This window comes from Nannospalax galili, unplaced genomic scaffold (genome assembly GCF_000622305.1).
Source record: "Nannospalax galili isolate Female #2095 unplaced genomic scaffold, S.galili_v1.0 scaffold724, whole genome shotgun sequence".
Lineage (NCBI taxonomy): Eukaryota > Metazoa > Chordata > Mammalia > Rodentia > Spalacidae > Nannospalax > Nannospalax galili.
The window spans coordinates 239,432-255,558 of record NW_008350617.1 but is presented as its reverse complement, the minus strand read 5'-3'; the positions used below and the strand labels follow the sequence as shown (position 1 = coordinate 255,558).

Genomic DNA, 16,127 nt, shown 5'->3' with positions numbered 1-16,127 from the left:
ATTTTGTACAGAAAATCATCTTTATATCCCCTTCCCCTTTGGCACCCTCCCATTGCCCCCTCCCCCCCCAGATTCCATACATTCTGTCATTTGTGTCAAGGCCTATCATGTAAAGTTAGTGTTCCCAGATGTCCCTCAGTGCAAGTTCATTCACAGGGACCTAGTCACTCTATCTAGAATCCCTCCCTTTAAGAAGATCAGCTCTTCCTCACCTAGCAGTAATCAGCTTCCAATAATTCTTTGACTAAGATTGGGGCTGGCTTGCTTCTCATTTTTACAGTTCTGTGTGTTTGTTTGTTTTTTTTTGTTTGTTTTGTTTTTTTTGTTTTTTGTCTTTTTGAGACAGGGTCTCCCTGTAGCCCTAGCTGTCCTGGAACTCACTATGTAGACCAGGCTGGCCTTGAACTCACAAAGATCCGCCTGCCTCTGCCTCCCAAGTGCTGGGATTAAAGGCGTGCGCCACCACGCCCAGCTGTGCTGGTTTTATCTGCCTAAATTTGCATGAGTCTTGTGCATACTGACACCATTGCTGTAAATTCATATGAGAAGAGTCCCAGGAACCTGTAGAACTATTTCCATATGGTTATGCACCTCTGCCCTGGCTCTTAAATCTTTCTGCAATGGTCCCTGAGCCCTAGGTGGGTAGATTTTGATGTAGGAGTCCTGTTCAAGGACTCACACTCTGCAGACTCTTACTCTCTGAATTTTGGCCATTTGTGACCTTTTGCTTTCCTGGCCCTCTGTTGCATGAGGGAGCTTCATTGATAAAATTGAAAGATGCATTAGTGTTCTCTTCATCCCTTTTTCTATGTTCCATGAGCCTTAGGTATAGAGGTTGCACCTTAGATGTGCCACTTATACTTGGGCAAGTCACAGACAATCTCTGTGACCAGTTGTGGAACTCTAATTATCTCTGTCTCATGAAAAAGAAGCTTCTTTGATGGGTGATGACTGGGATACTTGTCTATAGATTTAAGGATCCATATTACATTTGTTTAGGGATGTGACAGCCTTGGAGTTTTCTCTAAGATCTATAACCTCTCAAGCTATGTGTATTTGGCTAGGTCTACTTGTGATATATTCTTTATAATAGTTCACCCAGCATTTGTAGAATTGGTTAAGATTTTTGTTTTTTGTCTTTTTGAGACAGGTCTCCCTATAGCTCCAGTGGGCATGGCAACTCACTATGTAGACCAGGCTGGCCTTGAACTCACAGAGATTCATTTGCCTCTGCCTCCTGAATGCTGGGATTAAAGGCATAAGCCACCATGCCCTGCAAGACTACAGATTATAGGGGATGGAGAGATGGCTCAGCAGTTAAGAGCACTGGCTGCTCTTGCAAAGGACCTGGGTTTGGTTCCCAGCACCCACATGGTGGCTAACAACCATCCATAACTCCAGTTCCAGAGGAATCTGACACCCTCTTCTGACCTCCAAAGGCATTGCACAGCACGGGTACACTTACATACATGCAGGCAATACAGTCATACATATAAAATAATTAAAAAATGAATACAGATTATAGAATTGGACATCTCAAGACTTAACCTTAGTTCTTCTAGTTAATAGGTAAGAAACTTTAGACAATTCTCTTAAACTACTTTTGCCCATTTTTCTGTAAATTGAGAGTAGTTATTAATACCTGGTTCATGAGGTTTGTGACAAAGACTAGACAGGATGACTCTCAAAAAGTGCTTAGCATAAGACCTGGCATACCTTAAGTACTTGATAAATGCTACTAAAGCAAAAGTTACTCTGTTACATATTATTTCTAGTGCAGGTTTTGGAAACACAACTCCTACAGAGTTGATTCCAGATTGTCCTAGGGTCAGGGGCTTCTGAGACAGGATGAGCCAAGGTTTCCTCTTCCACTCCCATGTCCAACCCCACAGGCTCATGTGTTTAAACATTTGGTCTCTAGCTGGTGGCACTTTGACATTTTTGGAGGATGTGGAACCTCTGGGAGGTACGGCCTACCTGGAGGAGGTGGATCTCTGTGGGGTGGGCCTTGAGGTTCATACACTGGCTCCTCCTCTTCTTTCTCTGCTTTCTGATCTGCCCTGGAATGAGCAAGCTCCCACTGCCATAGCTATGAGCAGTTCTGTCACCATGCCTTCCTTGCCATGATGGACTATGTCCCCTGAAACTGTGAGCCAAAGTAATTCTTTCCTCCCACATCATGTCAGCTTTTTTTATCACAGCGATGAGAAAAGTAACTAATGCATCACTCAAACATAAATCAAGCCAGTCATGGTTAAGCAATATTCTTTCTTTAATTCCCCATTGCAAATGGAAGCCCCTGAGCTGATACCCACCCAAATCCCACCCTACTCCCTGGAGACCCCCAAATGCAAGGCCCCTGCTTCAACCTGGTGGAAGGAGAGAACTGCCCCTCCCCATGACAGCCAATTAAAAAAAAATCCTAGTCACTTAAGAAATGAGGCCAGGTATAGGAAACGGGAGCTGGAAGACAAGGACCAGGTCAGATCAGTCTGGAGATGTTGGGGTTGTGAGACCCTTGAGAAGGGTTTGCAAGCACATCCCTAAGCTCAAGGACAGAATAGCTGAGAGAGAAGAGACAGTCAGTCAGATAATCTGGCTCCTCAAGGTCCTGTCTGCCTAGTCAAGGACACTGACATCACCATCACTACCACAGACCTTCTGATGGAGAATTTTTCCAGTTACTCTGGGATAGGGTTTGCTAATAGCATCCCCTCTGGCCCCTGATCTAAGGCATCCCTGGGGTCCCCCTGAGACCAAACCTGGGAGAAAGAGGGACTCTGGGAACATGCAAAGGCGGGGAGCAGAGATCCCGCCCCACCCTGCTGCTCTACAGGATGGTGGCTCCAGCTGCATCTGGGCTCCGAGGGTCCTTTACACCAATAATGAAGTTGTTGGTTCTCCGACTGCCATGGACCCAGGATAAGACATCTACCTTCTCCACATGGTGACCCCTGGCTTCCAGGAACTCAATCTCTTCCTCTGTGAACTCACCTGAAAACCATACCAACATACATCCAGTTAGAGTATTCAGAGCACTGGCTCAGGAATCTTAAATCAGACTTGAGTCATGGTCTTTGTTGTTCCAACAGCAAAAGCTGTAGGACTGTACACAAACTGCTTGACCTGCCAGAGCCCCAATGTCTCAATGTATAAAGTGGGGAGTATAGGAGAACCTACTAGAACCACCAAAAATCATCCTGTTTGGGAACATAAGACCAGATTTTAATAGAGGAGCAATGGGAGGTGACACTAACAAGGCTTATTATGGAGGTGATGCACAGAAAGCAGAGCTTGGAGACTTCCTTGCATGTAGCAAGTGATCAATAATGAAAAGCTACAGGGTCTCATCATGTAGTCCTAGAACTTGCTATGTGGACCAGACCAGCCTTGATCTCACAGAGATCCACCTGCTTCTGCCTCCCAAGTGCTGGGTCTAAAGGTATGAATCACCATGTCTGGCTTATAAATTGAATAGTCATTCTTTTTTTGAAGCAGGGTCTCCCTGTAGCCCCAGCTGGTCTGGAGCTCTCTAGGTAGACCAGTCTGGCCTTGCCTGCATCTGCCTCCCAAGTGCTGGGATTAAAGGTGTGCACCAATACACCGGGCTTATGAATGGTCCTTCTTAATAATGGAAAAAGAGCTGGGTTCTTTACCTCCACCTGCCTAGGCCAAGTGGCCATCATCACTTGCCAGGATTACTGTACAGTCTATTTTGTGCTCTTCTTGCTTCCAGTTCTGCCTACATTACAGTTTCTTCACACAGTAGGCAAAGGGATCCTTCTTCCACTCAAAACCCTCGAACAGCTCTGATGGATCTTAAAATAGAATTCAAAATCGCTACCTAAGCCTCTAGGGCCCACCATCATCTGAGACTCCAGTCCCTCTCTAAATTCTTCTCCTGGGTTCCTTTTATTCTCTACCTTCCATAACTCTGTTCCAGTCATACAGGTATCCTTGCTGTCCCTTAAGTAGAGCAAATGTACTCTTACCTCAGGGCCTTTGCACTTGCTATTCTTTCTGCCTGGAATGCTTTCTTCTTGGTAGTCACAAAGTTGACTTCCCTACTTTATTCTTGTCTTTTTTCAAAAGGCACCTCTTTGAGAATTTCTCTATTATCTAGACTATCAGTCTGCCAATTTTATCCTGCTTTCTTTCCCCATTCCCCCCCTTTTTTTCCCCAAAGAATGTAGTCTCATGTACTTCAAGCTGGCCTCAGACTCCTTAAGTCCCTACTTAAGTAGTTAAGGATGGTTTTGAACTACTGATCCTCCTGCATCTGCTTCCCAAGTGCTAGGATTAAGGGCATGCACCATTAGGCCCAGTTTATATGGTGCTATGGATCAAACCCAAAGCCTCGTGTATGCTGGACAAGCATTTTACCAATTGAGCTAGATCCCTAGCCCTACCGTTTTATTTTCTTTCAAAGTATTTATTATTATTGTTTCTATTTATTGACTATATCTCCCTCCTTAATTAAAAGTTTGTTGTTTTTTTTTTTTTGTTTTTTTGAGACAGGGTCTCCTTGTAGCCCCAGCTGTCCTGGAACTCACTATGTAGACCAGGCTGGCTTCAAACTCACAAAGATCCGCCTGCCTCTGCCTCCTAAGTGCTGGGACTAAAGGCGTGCGCCACCACACCTGGCAATTACAAGTTTTAAACAATATTTATTTTATTTGTGCATATATATTTGTCTGTGTTTATGCCCATAGATTCCTGTAATTATAGGCATTTATGAGCCGCTTGATGTGGGTGCTGGGATTTGAACTCTGGCCCTCGTGATTTAGCAGCAAGTACTCTTAACCACTGAGCCATCTTTCCAGTCCCAATTACAAGTTTTTTGAAGGCAGGATCATCTTGTTTGTGATTGTTTCCCAGGGCTTAGACAGGGTCAGCACACTGTTAAAATTAAGTCTATATTTGCTAGAAAGGGAAATAAACTTCTATCCTTTGGTATAAGTTCAGGTTTTCAGCATCTCTTGCCTGAACAATATCACCATTTCATTAGCACTTCTCATCCCCTGGGCTTAAGTTCCCCTCCTTTCAGTCCACTTCCCTACCTAATGTGACTCAGGTCGTACATCTTTTCTCAGTTGGATGCTTCTTAATATTGACCTCCATAGTAAGCCCTGTTAATGCCTTAATGTTCTATTGCCCCTCTATGAAGATCTGGTCTTCTTATGTTCCCAAACAGGATGATTTTGGTGGTTCTTAAGAAAAAGTCTTATTAGTGAGTAGCATAAATCATCGACTTAGAAATCCATTTCCTTTGTGGTTTACTTTCAATGCTTTCAGTTATGACAAGGACCAAGTTTCAGTCTTGCCTCTAACCTTCTTTAACAATGAGGGCAATCCTCTAAGCTTTTTGCAGGCAGCAGCACCTAAGTAAAGCCTAAAAAAAATGTTATTTAAACATATTTTATTTATTATTATTGTTAATTTTCTTTATTTTTGCCTTTTTGAGACAGGGTCTCCCTGTAGCCCCTGCTGGCCTAGAATTCACTATGTAGACCAGACTGGCCTCAAACTCACAGCGATCTGCCTGCTTCTGCCTCCAGAGTGCTGGGCTCAAAGGCATGTGCCACCACGCCCGGCTTATTATTATTATTATTATTATTATTATTATTATTATTTTGTCTTTTTGAGACAGGGTCTCCCTGTAGCCCCAGCTGGCCTGGAACTCACTATGTAGACCAGACTGGCCTCAAAATCAAGAGATCTGCCTGCCTCTGCTTCCTGAATGCTGGGATCAAAGGCTTGTGCCACCAAACCCAGCTATTTATTATTTTTTAATGTTATGTGTATGAGCGTATTGCCTGCATGTATGTAAGTGCACCTATGTTGTGCAGTGCCCAAGGAAGTCAGAAGAGGATGTCGAATCCCTTGGAACTGGAGTTAGGATGGTTGTTAGCTGCCATGTGGGTGCTGGGAATTGGACTTGGGACCTCTGTAGGAACAGCCAGTGCTTTTAACAGCTGGGGCATCTTTCCAGCCCTTCCCCCAAACTGTTTTTTGTTTTTGTTTTTAAATTAATTAATTAATTAATTAATTAATTAATTTTATGTCTTTTTGAGACAGGGTCTCTCTGTAGCCCCAGCTGTCCTAGAACTCACTATGTAGACCAGACTGGCCTCAAACTCACAAAAAATCCACCTGTCTCTGCCTCCTAAGAGCTGGGATTAAAGGCGTGCACCACCATGCCTGACCAAAACTGTTTATTTTAAAATAGCTATTCATCATCTATTTGTTGCAAATGATACTGTTTTCTTATCTGTGATTGTAAGATTTACTTTTAAAATACATTGAGCAAAAAAGAAGTCCATCTGTAGAGATTATATACATAATGATTTAGAGGATGTGTAAAAGTCACAAAAGTGGTGGGTAAATTCAGAAGTTTGTGAAAAGCTGGCCTCCTGGCTGCTCTCCAAGCCATTCTTTCTGAGTTCTTCCCAGACTAGTCCTCCTGTCCAGAAAGTCATTCACCTCTATGTGCCAAATCCCCACTCCTAGGCCCAGCCAGTTGCTACCTCCTCTGTGAAAACTCCCAAAGTCACTTACTGGTAGATCGTTGACTAGTTTATAACTTCTATGAGCCTCTTTATCTGCAAAGTAGGGAAAATACTGACTAAACAAGGATTATATCTCAATCAATTCTGTATCTGCCTTTTATCTAGCAGAGTATATTAATAAAAGCCACTCAAAGGTGCACTCACCTTCCTATTTATAAAACTAAAACTAAACTGTGTCCAAAATTATACCCTGTTCTTAGAGGCAAGTCTATCTGCTCCACCTCAACCCCTGAGATTCCTGATCCCCGCTTACCTCTCTGATCTCATCTCATCCTCTCTCACCTTGGTCTCTTTTTTATTCCTCAAAAACATGAAGCCCAAACTTGCTCTGAGTTCTCTGTACTTGTTCTCTTAGTCTACAAAGCTCTGCCCCAGTTCTCGGCATGGTGGGTAATTTCTCACTCCTCAGATCTCAGCTTAGAGGTTACCAAAGAGAACCAGTTACTGGAGGTCCAGTCGCATCATCCTGCTTTAATGCTCAGCTAAGTTTTTATTTTGATATCTCATATTTCTTTATTTTTCCTGTCTGCTTATAAATGTAGCATCTCCTACCCTGGCAGTTGAGATGCTTAGCACATAGTAGATATTCAACAGACACTGATGAATGAATGTACAAGTATTCACAAACAAGAAAACCAGCCAGGCATGGTGGTACAGGCTTTTGATCCTAGCACTTGGCAGGTAGAGACAGGCAGCTCTCTGTGAGTTCAAGGCCAGCCTGGTCTACATAGTAAGTTCCAGGTCAGCTGGGGCTACAGCGAGACCCTGTCTTGAAAAGAAACCCCCCCCCAAAAAAAAACAACAAGAAAACTAAGTCTCAGAGTTGAGACATGGATTTTCCAAGGTCACAAGGCCAGAGAATGCCAAGATGGTTCTAATCAGATCTTTCATTGCCCTAATAGGAATCTGTGGTGGTGGTGGTAGGGTACTCTGAAAATTTCATGAAAAGGAAGTTAGTGCTGGTCAAAGCAGGGGAAAGCTTGGAAGAGCCCTTTCTCTACCAGTCCCCGTGCCAAGCCCCATAGAAATCTGCTCTGTACTCACTGTCCACCTGCAAAAGGTTGGACTGCAGGTCTGGGTGCAGGCGTCCTCGGGCCAGGCTGTCACTCAGGTTCCGATTCAAGGTCAGGACATTTAGCAGAACCTGTAGGGAGCCAATGGAAGAAAAATCAGATGAGGAGGGGTAATGGTTCAAGATTCCCCAACTCTCACCCTTAGTCTAGACTCTTTAGTCTTTTTAAAAAAATATTTTATATATTATGTATGTATATGAGTATATTGCCTGCATATATGTAAGTGCACCCTTGTTGTGTGATGCCTATGGAGGTCAGAAGAGGTCAGATCCCCAGGAGCTGGAGTTAAGGATGGTTATAACCATCATATGAGCGCTGGGAATCAAACCCAGGTCCTCTGTAAGAGTAGCCAGTGCTTCAACTACTGAGGCATCTCTTCAGCCCTAGTCTTTTTTTTTTTTTTAATGTGTATGAGTGTTTTGCTTCATGTATGTAAGTGCACCTGTGTTGTGCAATGCCTATGAAGGCCAGAAGAGTGCATTAGATCCCCTGGAATTGGAGTTACAGATGGTTGTTAGCCGCCATGTAAGTGCTGGGAACCAAACCTGGGTTCTCTGCAAGAGCAGCCATTATTCTTAACCACTGAGCAATCTCTCCAGCCCCACCACTCTGTAGTCTTTAGAAAGCTCACACCAGGTGTATCATCTGAGTCTCTCAACATCCCTCGAAGACATGTGGGCCTGTGATAAGTGTCCCTATTTCACAGAAGAGGAAACTGAGGGCCAGAAAGACAGAATGCGAATCCCTTTGGAATTTAAGAAGAGGTAAGTTAATAGGCACCAGTCTTTTGGCACGTAGCCCAGGTCTCCCATCCCCTTTCTCTGGACAAAGCAGGGTTAGTTCAGGTTAGCAGTTAGTTGAGTAGATGCAGGAACTTCTTTCCTTCCCACTGTTACTAGCTGAAAGAACTTGAACCAACTTCTTAACCTCTCTGAACTTCAGTTTCCTTACCTATATAAAAGAGAAATAAATATTCCTGCCAGAGTTGGGGAGGTTAAAAAGGTTAACACACATCAAGTGCACAGCACTTAGTAAGAACTCTATCTTAGCTATTGCTATTATTTCCATTTTATAGATGAGGATAATAAGGTTCAGAGAGGTTAAGTGAATTCCTAGCATCACATAGTTGAAAATTGGCAGCACTTGGGCTGGAACTCAGAGGAGTTTTACTTCCAGAGTTAGCTCATCACTTGCCAAAATATATGCCTGGTTTGTGGCAGGTGCTCATTCATGGGACTGTCTTGAGGCATTCTAGAGCATAGAGAACCATCCTTTCAACACAAGACCCTAAAGAGGGCTGGCTGTCTATTCAGATACAGAGGAGAGGGGTGATGGGACTTGAGGTTGACAGAACATAAACTACCCATATGCTTAATTACTTTTCAGTTCTGCTGGACCAGTGATTTCCCTTGCAACCTGGGGAGCCAAGGGTCTTCAGGGTCCCATTTTCACTTTGAAAACCCAGCACAGCACATCTGTGCCCAAGCATGGGCCTAGCACAAAGCAGGACAGCTTGTGTCTGCTGCAAAAGGGGTGAAAATACAACTGAGATACATGGGCATCAGCAGCTCAGGTCACAGGTTGGCTTCAGACCTCACAAGACCCACAATGGAGGAAATCTCACCTGGGTCAGGCCACTGAGGCCTCGGGCAGCTCCATTGGCCCCCAGAGCGAGGTAGGTCCCACAGAGCCCCTCTGCTGGTCGGACTACAGTGGGTAGCAGGAAAGAGAGTGGCCGTTTCCCTGGCTGCACGGAGTTCTCCTGTTGTCAGAGGGCAGAGATGACAAGGTAGATATGGAGTCAGGCAAGATAGGGAAAGGACCATTCCACCTCCCTTCCCAATTTTCTTCTTCTACATGGTCCACAAGCTCAGTTCCTGTGAGACAGGTCCCTTCTAAGCAACAAACAACGTACTGTCTGTGAAAGGGACAGTGTTCCCGGATGGCTAGGGTGGGTAAGAGTGAGTGAGAAGTGGAGTCACTGAGCTATAAGGCTGGTATAGGTGGCAGAGGAAAGGACTGAGCTAAGAAAAATGGTAGTGGGGAAGAGCAGTAGGATTCTCACTGGGTCATTTGTGTCTTTGCCTACAGGAGCTCCAGCCTGTAGAGGTAGGAGTGCTGCTCTCCAACTGGCCAGTAATATCTAAGTCCATCCTCCTTGGGTCCCTCTTCTGTGTCTGGCCACAGGTCTGAGCCCCATTAGCTTAGCATTACTCAATCATAGGTCTCCAGTGCCAGAAGGAGCTCAAAGCATTAAACAGAAGTCAATAGTGGGAGTCAACAGTCCTCCATTGTGGGTCTTGTGGGTCTTGTCCAGAGACATAGCAAGACCTTCCCCAAGTCACAGTGAGACCATGGCAGAACGGGCCAAGGATTCCTTAGAGCAGCCTCCATGCTCCAGACTTAGCAGGGATGGGGGACAAAGTGAATATTTTGTTCCTTATAACAGCAGTTCTTAAGGGAAATAGGGAGGAAGGGGGATCTGTGCTGCTACATGTCCTACCTAGTCTCAGGTCCCCAGGGGAGGAGAGAAGCAAGACCCTACCAGATTGGTTGCAGAGTGGTTAGCGGTCCTGTTAGGCCAGGAGAAGTCCAGTATCTGGCTATTGAGCAGGATCCCCGAGGGAGTGATGAGGCCACTACCAAAAGGCCGGTTCAGGGAGCTGAGGGTCAAGGTGGAGTTGGGTGAGCCCTGTGGCTGTCTTCACCTCTACCCAGCCCCCACTTCCCTCTTGGTTCAAATGATCTCTTGTTCTAGCTTTCTAAGCCTGAGCTGACATACCTGACCATAGCCACAATGAAGTCATCAGGGCCCATGACCAGCACCTGGGCAGCTGTGGGAGCCCCGTCCAGTTCGTAGACAGGCATGAGTGGGGCAGGGGCTGCCTGAGAGTCACTGATGTGGCCCCGGAGGTAGGTGGCCTCCAACTTGCTAAAAAAAGGGATGGATGATAGGGGGTAAACTAACAAGCTCTCAGTACATTCCATCAACTTAAAATGTTTGTGCAATTATCTGGTTAAATCTGCCTTCTCCACTGGAATATTGAGACTACGAATGCAGATCACACTACTGACATATAGGAAACATCCAGGAAACAACTACTGAACTGAACCAATTTATTTAGGTGTTATTCAGGGTCTCTTCTAGAACTAGTTTTTTATTTATTTAATGATCCAATCAGGAGTCATAGTTACTTGGCTCTACTCCTTTCTATGAAAGTGCCTGGGGCCCAGGGGATGCTCTGAAAATATTTTTTTGAAATAAAGAAGCTTGATTCATTTAACATAATGCCTGTAGTTTAGAACTAAAGCTCATTAAGAGTTTAGTTAGATGGGGCCAGTGAGATGGCTCAGTGAATAAAAGGTACTTGCTATGCAATCCTTGGAACTCAGATAAAAATGGAAAGAGAGAACCAACTCCACAGTTGTCTTCTGAACTTGACATGTGTGGCCCCCTACAATACAGATACATACACAATAATAATAAATAAACTATGGGGGCTGGAAAGATGGCTCAGTGGCTAAGTGTACTTGCTGTTCTTGTAGAGGACCTAGGTTCGGTTCTCAGCGCCCACATGGTGGCTCATACCCATCTGTAACTCCAGTTCCGGGGGGTCTGATGCCCTCTTTTGGCCTCTGTGGGCACCAGGCTCACACCTGGCACACACACACATACATGTAGGCAAAACACTTGTATACATAAAATTAAAAACAATCAGTAAGAAAAATAAAACAAAGTTGTTTTTATACAAAGTTTAGTTAGAAGCTGGATTTGGTAGTGCACACTTGTGATCTTGGCACTAAGGAGGCAAAAGTGGAAGGATTGTAAGTGTTAGGTCATGACTGGACACACAGTTCTAGGCTACCCTGGGCTATACAGCAAGACTCTGTCTCAAAAGGAGGAAGAAGAAGAGCAGGAGGAAGAGAAAGATGAGGAGGAGGATAAAGAGGAGGAAGAGGAGGAAGTGTTTGCTTGGGGGAAGATTTTTGTAAATATCTTTACTTGCTATTAGATTTTTTTTTTTCTTTTTCAGAGGCAAAGAATATAAAGTAAGTCCCAACAACTATTTACTAGATGAGATAGTTGAATGTAATTCATGTAACTGTGTGTGATTTAGAGCTAAAGTCTCCAGGATTAAAGCACAACTAAAAATTTCTCAATCATCACTGCTAATAAATGTATGTTGGGTTATTTGTAGTGATAGGGAATGATAAATTATCAAGGACTACTGAATATATTCACAGTTTTCAACCAAAAAAGCCAATGACCACGCAGAGCCTGCTACAGGGCTTTGTTTCACATAGGAGGGAGAAGCTTGGTTTCATCCTTGTGACCTTCACATTCATTAGTTATTGTTTTGTCTTCTTGATAAATGACATTAACTTTCAATTATTTTTGTCTCTGTGTGTGTGTGTATGTGCATTCCTGTGTGTAAGTGCAGGCACATGACTGTCATGGTGAAATGCTATGGTGCCCATGTGGAGGTCTGAGGGAGAACCTTGTGTGTCTGTCTTCCACCTTGTTTAAGTCAGGGTCTCTGTTGTTTTTCACATTGTGTATTCGAGGATAGCTTCTATCTCTGCCTCCCCCCCGCCCCACATACTTAAGAGAGCACTGGGATACAGATGTTTATGCCAGGCATCCGGCTTTTACATGGGTTCTGGGAATTCGATCTCAGGTCCTCACACTTATGCTAAAAGCACTTTTACCCATTGGGCTATCTACCAGTCTCCATATTTTTTAGCTGATAGGTAAAACTGAACGTATTTCACATACAATAGGATATTAAAAAAAAAATTTTTTTTGTCTTTTTGAAGCAGGGTCTCCCTGTAGCCCCAGCTGTCCTGGAACTCACTATGTACACCAGGCTTGCCTTGAACTCACAGAGATCCGCCTGCCTCTGCCTCCCAAGTGCTGGGACTATAGGCGTGTGCCACCACGCCCAGCTGAAAAATGTTTCTTTTTGAGACAGCATCTCGCATGGTAGCTTAGGCTAGCTTGGAACTTACTATGTAGTCTCAGTTGGCCTTAAACTTGTGGCAGTCTTCCATCCTCCTGAATGTTGGGATTATAGACATGAGCCACCAGCATGATGTTTTGAAGTATATATATACATGGAGGGATGGTTAACGCTCACAAGTTCACAACCGATAATGATAATGATTTCATAATTATTATTTATATGATGAGAACATGTTAACATCTACTCTGCATTATTCAAAATCTAACAGCTTGTCATTAAATGTAGTCACCATGCTATACAATAGACCTCTCGAACTTATTTCTGCTGTCTGTAACACCCCCCTAACCCATTTAGTCTCATTTTCTCCAATTTAATTCAAAGAAAGTTGTTTAACAGTATACCTTTACATTAACTATATTTTTGGTTTATGATTTTCCTGGAGCTAGACTACAAGTCAGGTACAATACCAGCCAAACAGCAAATTGTTCTTACTTCTATGGCCAATTAATAATAACTTGTATTTTGTGAGCATTTACTATGTGCTCAGTTAATGTGCCAAATGCTTTATAGGTTATGATATTTATTTTTACTTTTATGTGTATGAGTGTTTTGCCTACACGTATTAAAAGCATTCATGCATGCAATGCCCACAGAGGCCAGAAGAGGGCATTGGATCCCCTGGAACTGGAATTAAGGATGGCTGTTAGCCACCATGTGGGTACTGAACCCAGGTCCTTTGCAAGAGCAACCAGTGTTCTTAACCACTGAGCCATCTTTCTAACCCCACAGGTTATGATTTTATTTAGTTCTCATTAAAACCTCACAAAATTGATACACTATTGTCAAGCCCCTTGAAGAAACAGTCTTGGTGAGTTTAAGTTACTTTCCCAAGGTGACACAACTAGAGAATACTAAAACTGGGTGCTAATAGAAGCAGTCTCACCAGAGCATAGGCTTATATATATTATATAAGTATATATTATACTACTGGCATAGATGTATCTCCTCAAAAATCCCCGCCCCCTCCAGCACTTGCATGGACATTACTTTTATTGTTCTTAGGCTTTTCTTTTCTACTCAAAAAGTGGAGAATGGCTGGGTCCAAATAGATTAGGTACCAAGCCAAGGTAAAAACAAACAAACAAAACAAAACAAAACAAAACCCAAAAAACAAAAACCAAAAAACATGAAATAGACCAACCAACTCACTATGCATGCAGGGAAGGTGCAGTGCAAGCAGAGACACCTAATGTTATACTTTGAGTTGGGGTTCACCTGAAACAGACTTGGAACTTGACTAGCTTTTCACCTGATTCCTTCCCCACAACCACCCACCCCATTTTCTGCAGCACCCAGGGCCCTGCCAGCGCAAACCTGAGCATGTCGTCCATGTTCTCAGTGATGGTAGAATCATAGACAGGATCTCCCAGTCTGCTGGCCAAGGCCAATGCAATCTTCAGGGTCTGAAAATATAGCAAGGATGTAGAAGAGGCTGCCAGGCACCTCCCGGCACTCCACACTTGGGGATTCTGATGTGATGTGTCAGAAAACTCAAAAGCGTTCTAGTCCTCTTTCAAGGTGCTATTCCATTTTCCCATTCCTAGTCTCCCCAAATCCAGGTGAAGTGGAGGGACAGGCCTTACCTCTGCCACCCAGTGAAGCGCCTGTTCACGGGATACCAGGCTGGTGAGATTGAAGCCCTCCAGGATGTTGAGAGCACTGATTAGGGCGGGGCCTGTGTGGGGGGGTGGGGGACTGAGAACCAGGTGGCCTGAAAGGAAAGGAAATGACCAGATGGCAGGAGAAGGGTCAAGTCATCTTCACATCTTACATCTCATCTGCACATCTGCACATCCCACCATCACAAACACTGGGACCAAGGCAATGAATGCCCTCATTGGATGAGGAAAGGGATGCACTGATGTTCTCATGCTAAGTCAAATGCAAGGCCAAACTTGGAATCAGACACTGGTCTTCCATTTCCTCTGCCATAGGAGGAGACCAAGACTTAAGGGAGCTGTGCTGTGTTCACTTCAGCAGCACACATACTAAAATTGGAAGAGGACTGTGGCTTACTGAGCATCACAATACAGGCCATTGGCAAAGCAGGACAGGTGACCAAATGCCTACAGATTCCTAGACTGCCATGTGCACGTGGCTCCTTTCAGCCACTCCCATAGGCCAGGATACTGCCCAAGGCCCTTGATGGTTCCACTCAACCTGAAACTTCTTGGGAGCAGCAGCCTCCTCTACCTGTGTTATTAGATATTTGGACATTAAAGGAATAATACTAATTGACTCATTTAATCACTCCTAGTCTATAGGGGCAGAAAATGAGGCACAAATGGCAACTGGGTCACGGTTATAAGAGATCAGGTGAACCCAGAGCACTCAAGGTTCTAGATTGTCAAGACAACCCAACTGGGGAAGGAAAATGGAAAATATAATACATATTCAGTGCCCACTGTGGTCAAGGTGACGCCCTACATGATTTCATCAAATTCTTAGGGGCACCCTGAGATGTAGACACTATTGCTATGTCCATTTTTTTTTTTTTTTTTGGACCTTTTGAGCAGGATCTCCATGTAAACCCAGCTGGCCTGGAACTCACTATGTAGACCAGGTTGGCCTTGAACTCAAGAGTTCTGCCTCTGCCTGCCCAGTGCTGGGATTAAAGGTGTGTATCACCACACCCAGTTTATTGTCTCCATTTTAAGGAAAGAACCAAGGCTCAGAGTCAGAAATGACTAGTTCAGGGTAAATAGTACAGTTGATACTCAAACCCAGGCCTTTCTGACTCCAAAGCTACATTCTTTCTTTAACTTCAAATACCACTGCCTCTGGTCAAGGAATCAGGAATATAGGAGCCTGGAAACTTGAACCTAGATGAAGCCTCACCAGGGCTTGAGGTAAACTGTCCCTCCTAGAGAGGAGAGAACCTAAGAACTCCTGAGGGTCCTAGAATCCATTATCTTGGGGGCTGCAAATATAAACTTCACTCATGCCATAAGTTTGGCTTTCTGATTGGTTTTCTTGAGTTGGGTGGGTCATATTCCATTCCTCTCTAGGGATTACAGCCAATAAAGGGCAAGTCTGTGACTGTCTTTATTCCATTAGATAGACTTTGGCCTGACAAATTCTTCTTAGGAAGTATAGGTCAATGAGAAGGGAGCTAGGGGACAGGGCTGAGGCAATACAGAACTCAAATCAACAAAAATCTATGAGTCTGGGGATATAGCTCAATAATGGGAGTGTTCTACATTCGAGGCTCTGGGTTCAATGGCCAGCACTATAAAAAAGCAAATAAACGACAAACCCCCGCAAAACAAAAGGAAACCCTTTTTCCAGAACCTCAACTTCCAGGTATGAGCCTTTGGCTAGATATCCCCCACATATTGTAATTATTTGGAGTAACTGCCTCCATGGCTGTTTCAGAAGGTGGGCTGGCTCTGGCTTGTTTCAATAGGAAGCTGCCTAGGAAGCTTACTGCCTCAGTTTCTCCTGGGAAAAGGAGAGGAGTT

General features: G+C 44.1%; 1 protein-coding gene across 9 annotated transcripts in view; it reads right to left on the bottom strand.

Moving 5' to 3' along the window:
- Positions 1-2,254: 2,254 nt before the first annotated feature.
- The window catches only part of Ggt7 (gamma-glutamyltransferase 7), a 30,763-nt gene continuing 16,890 nt past the window's right edge, over positions 2,255-16,127 (bottom strand). For 7 of the 9 annotated variants that reach the window (XM_029570820.1, XM_029570822.1, XM_029570823.1 and 4 more), the window contains 7 exons: positions 14,250-14,377; positions 13,981-14,069; positions 10,425-10,574; positions 10,188-10,305; positions 9,267-9,404; positions 7,614-7,713; positions 2,688-2,994 (listed from right to left, as the gene is read on the bottom strand). In XM_029570820.1, the coding sequence (XP_029426680.1) occupies positions 2,831-2,994; positions 7,614-7,713; positions 9,267-9,404; positions 10,188-10,305; positions 10,425-10,574; positions 13,981-14,069; positions 14,250-14,377 (887 nt within the window). In that variant the 3' untranslated portion in view covers positions 2,688-2,830. Of the gene's footprint in view, positions 2,995-7,613; positions 7,714-9,266; positions 9,405-10,187; positions 10,306-10,424; positions 10,575-13,980; positions 14,070-14,249; positions 14,378-16,127 lie in introns of all 9 variants that reach the window. The other 2 variants (XM_008847880.3, XM_029570827.1) reach the window with 2 other exon arrangements.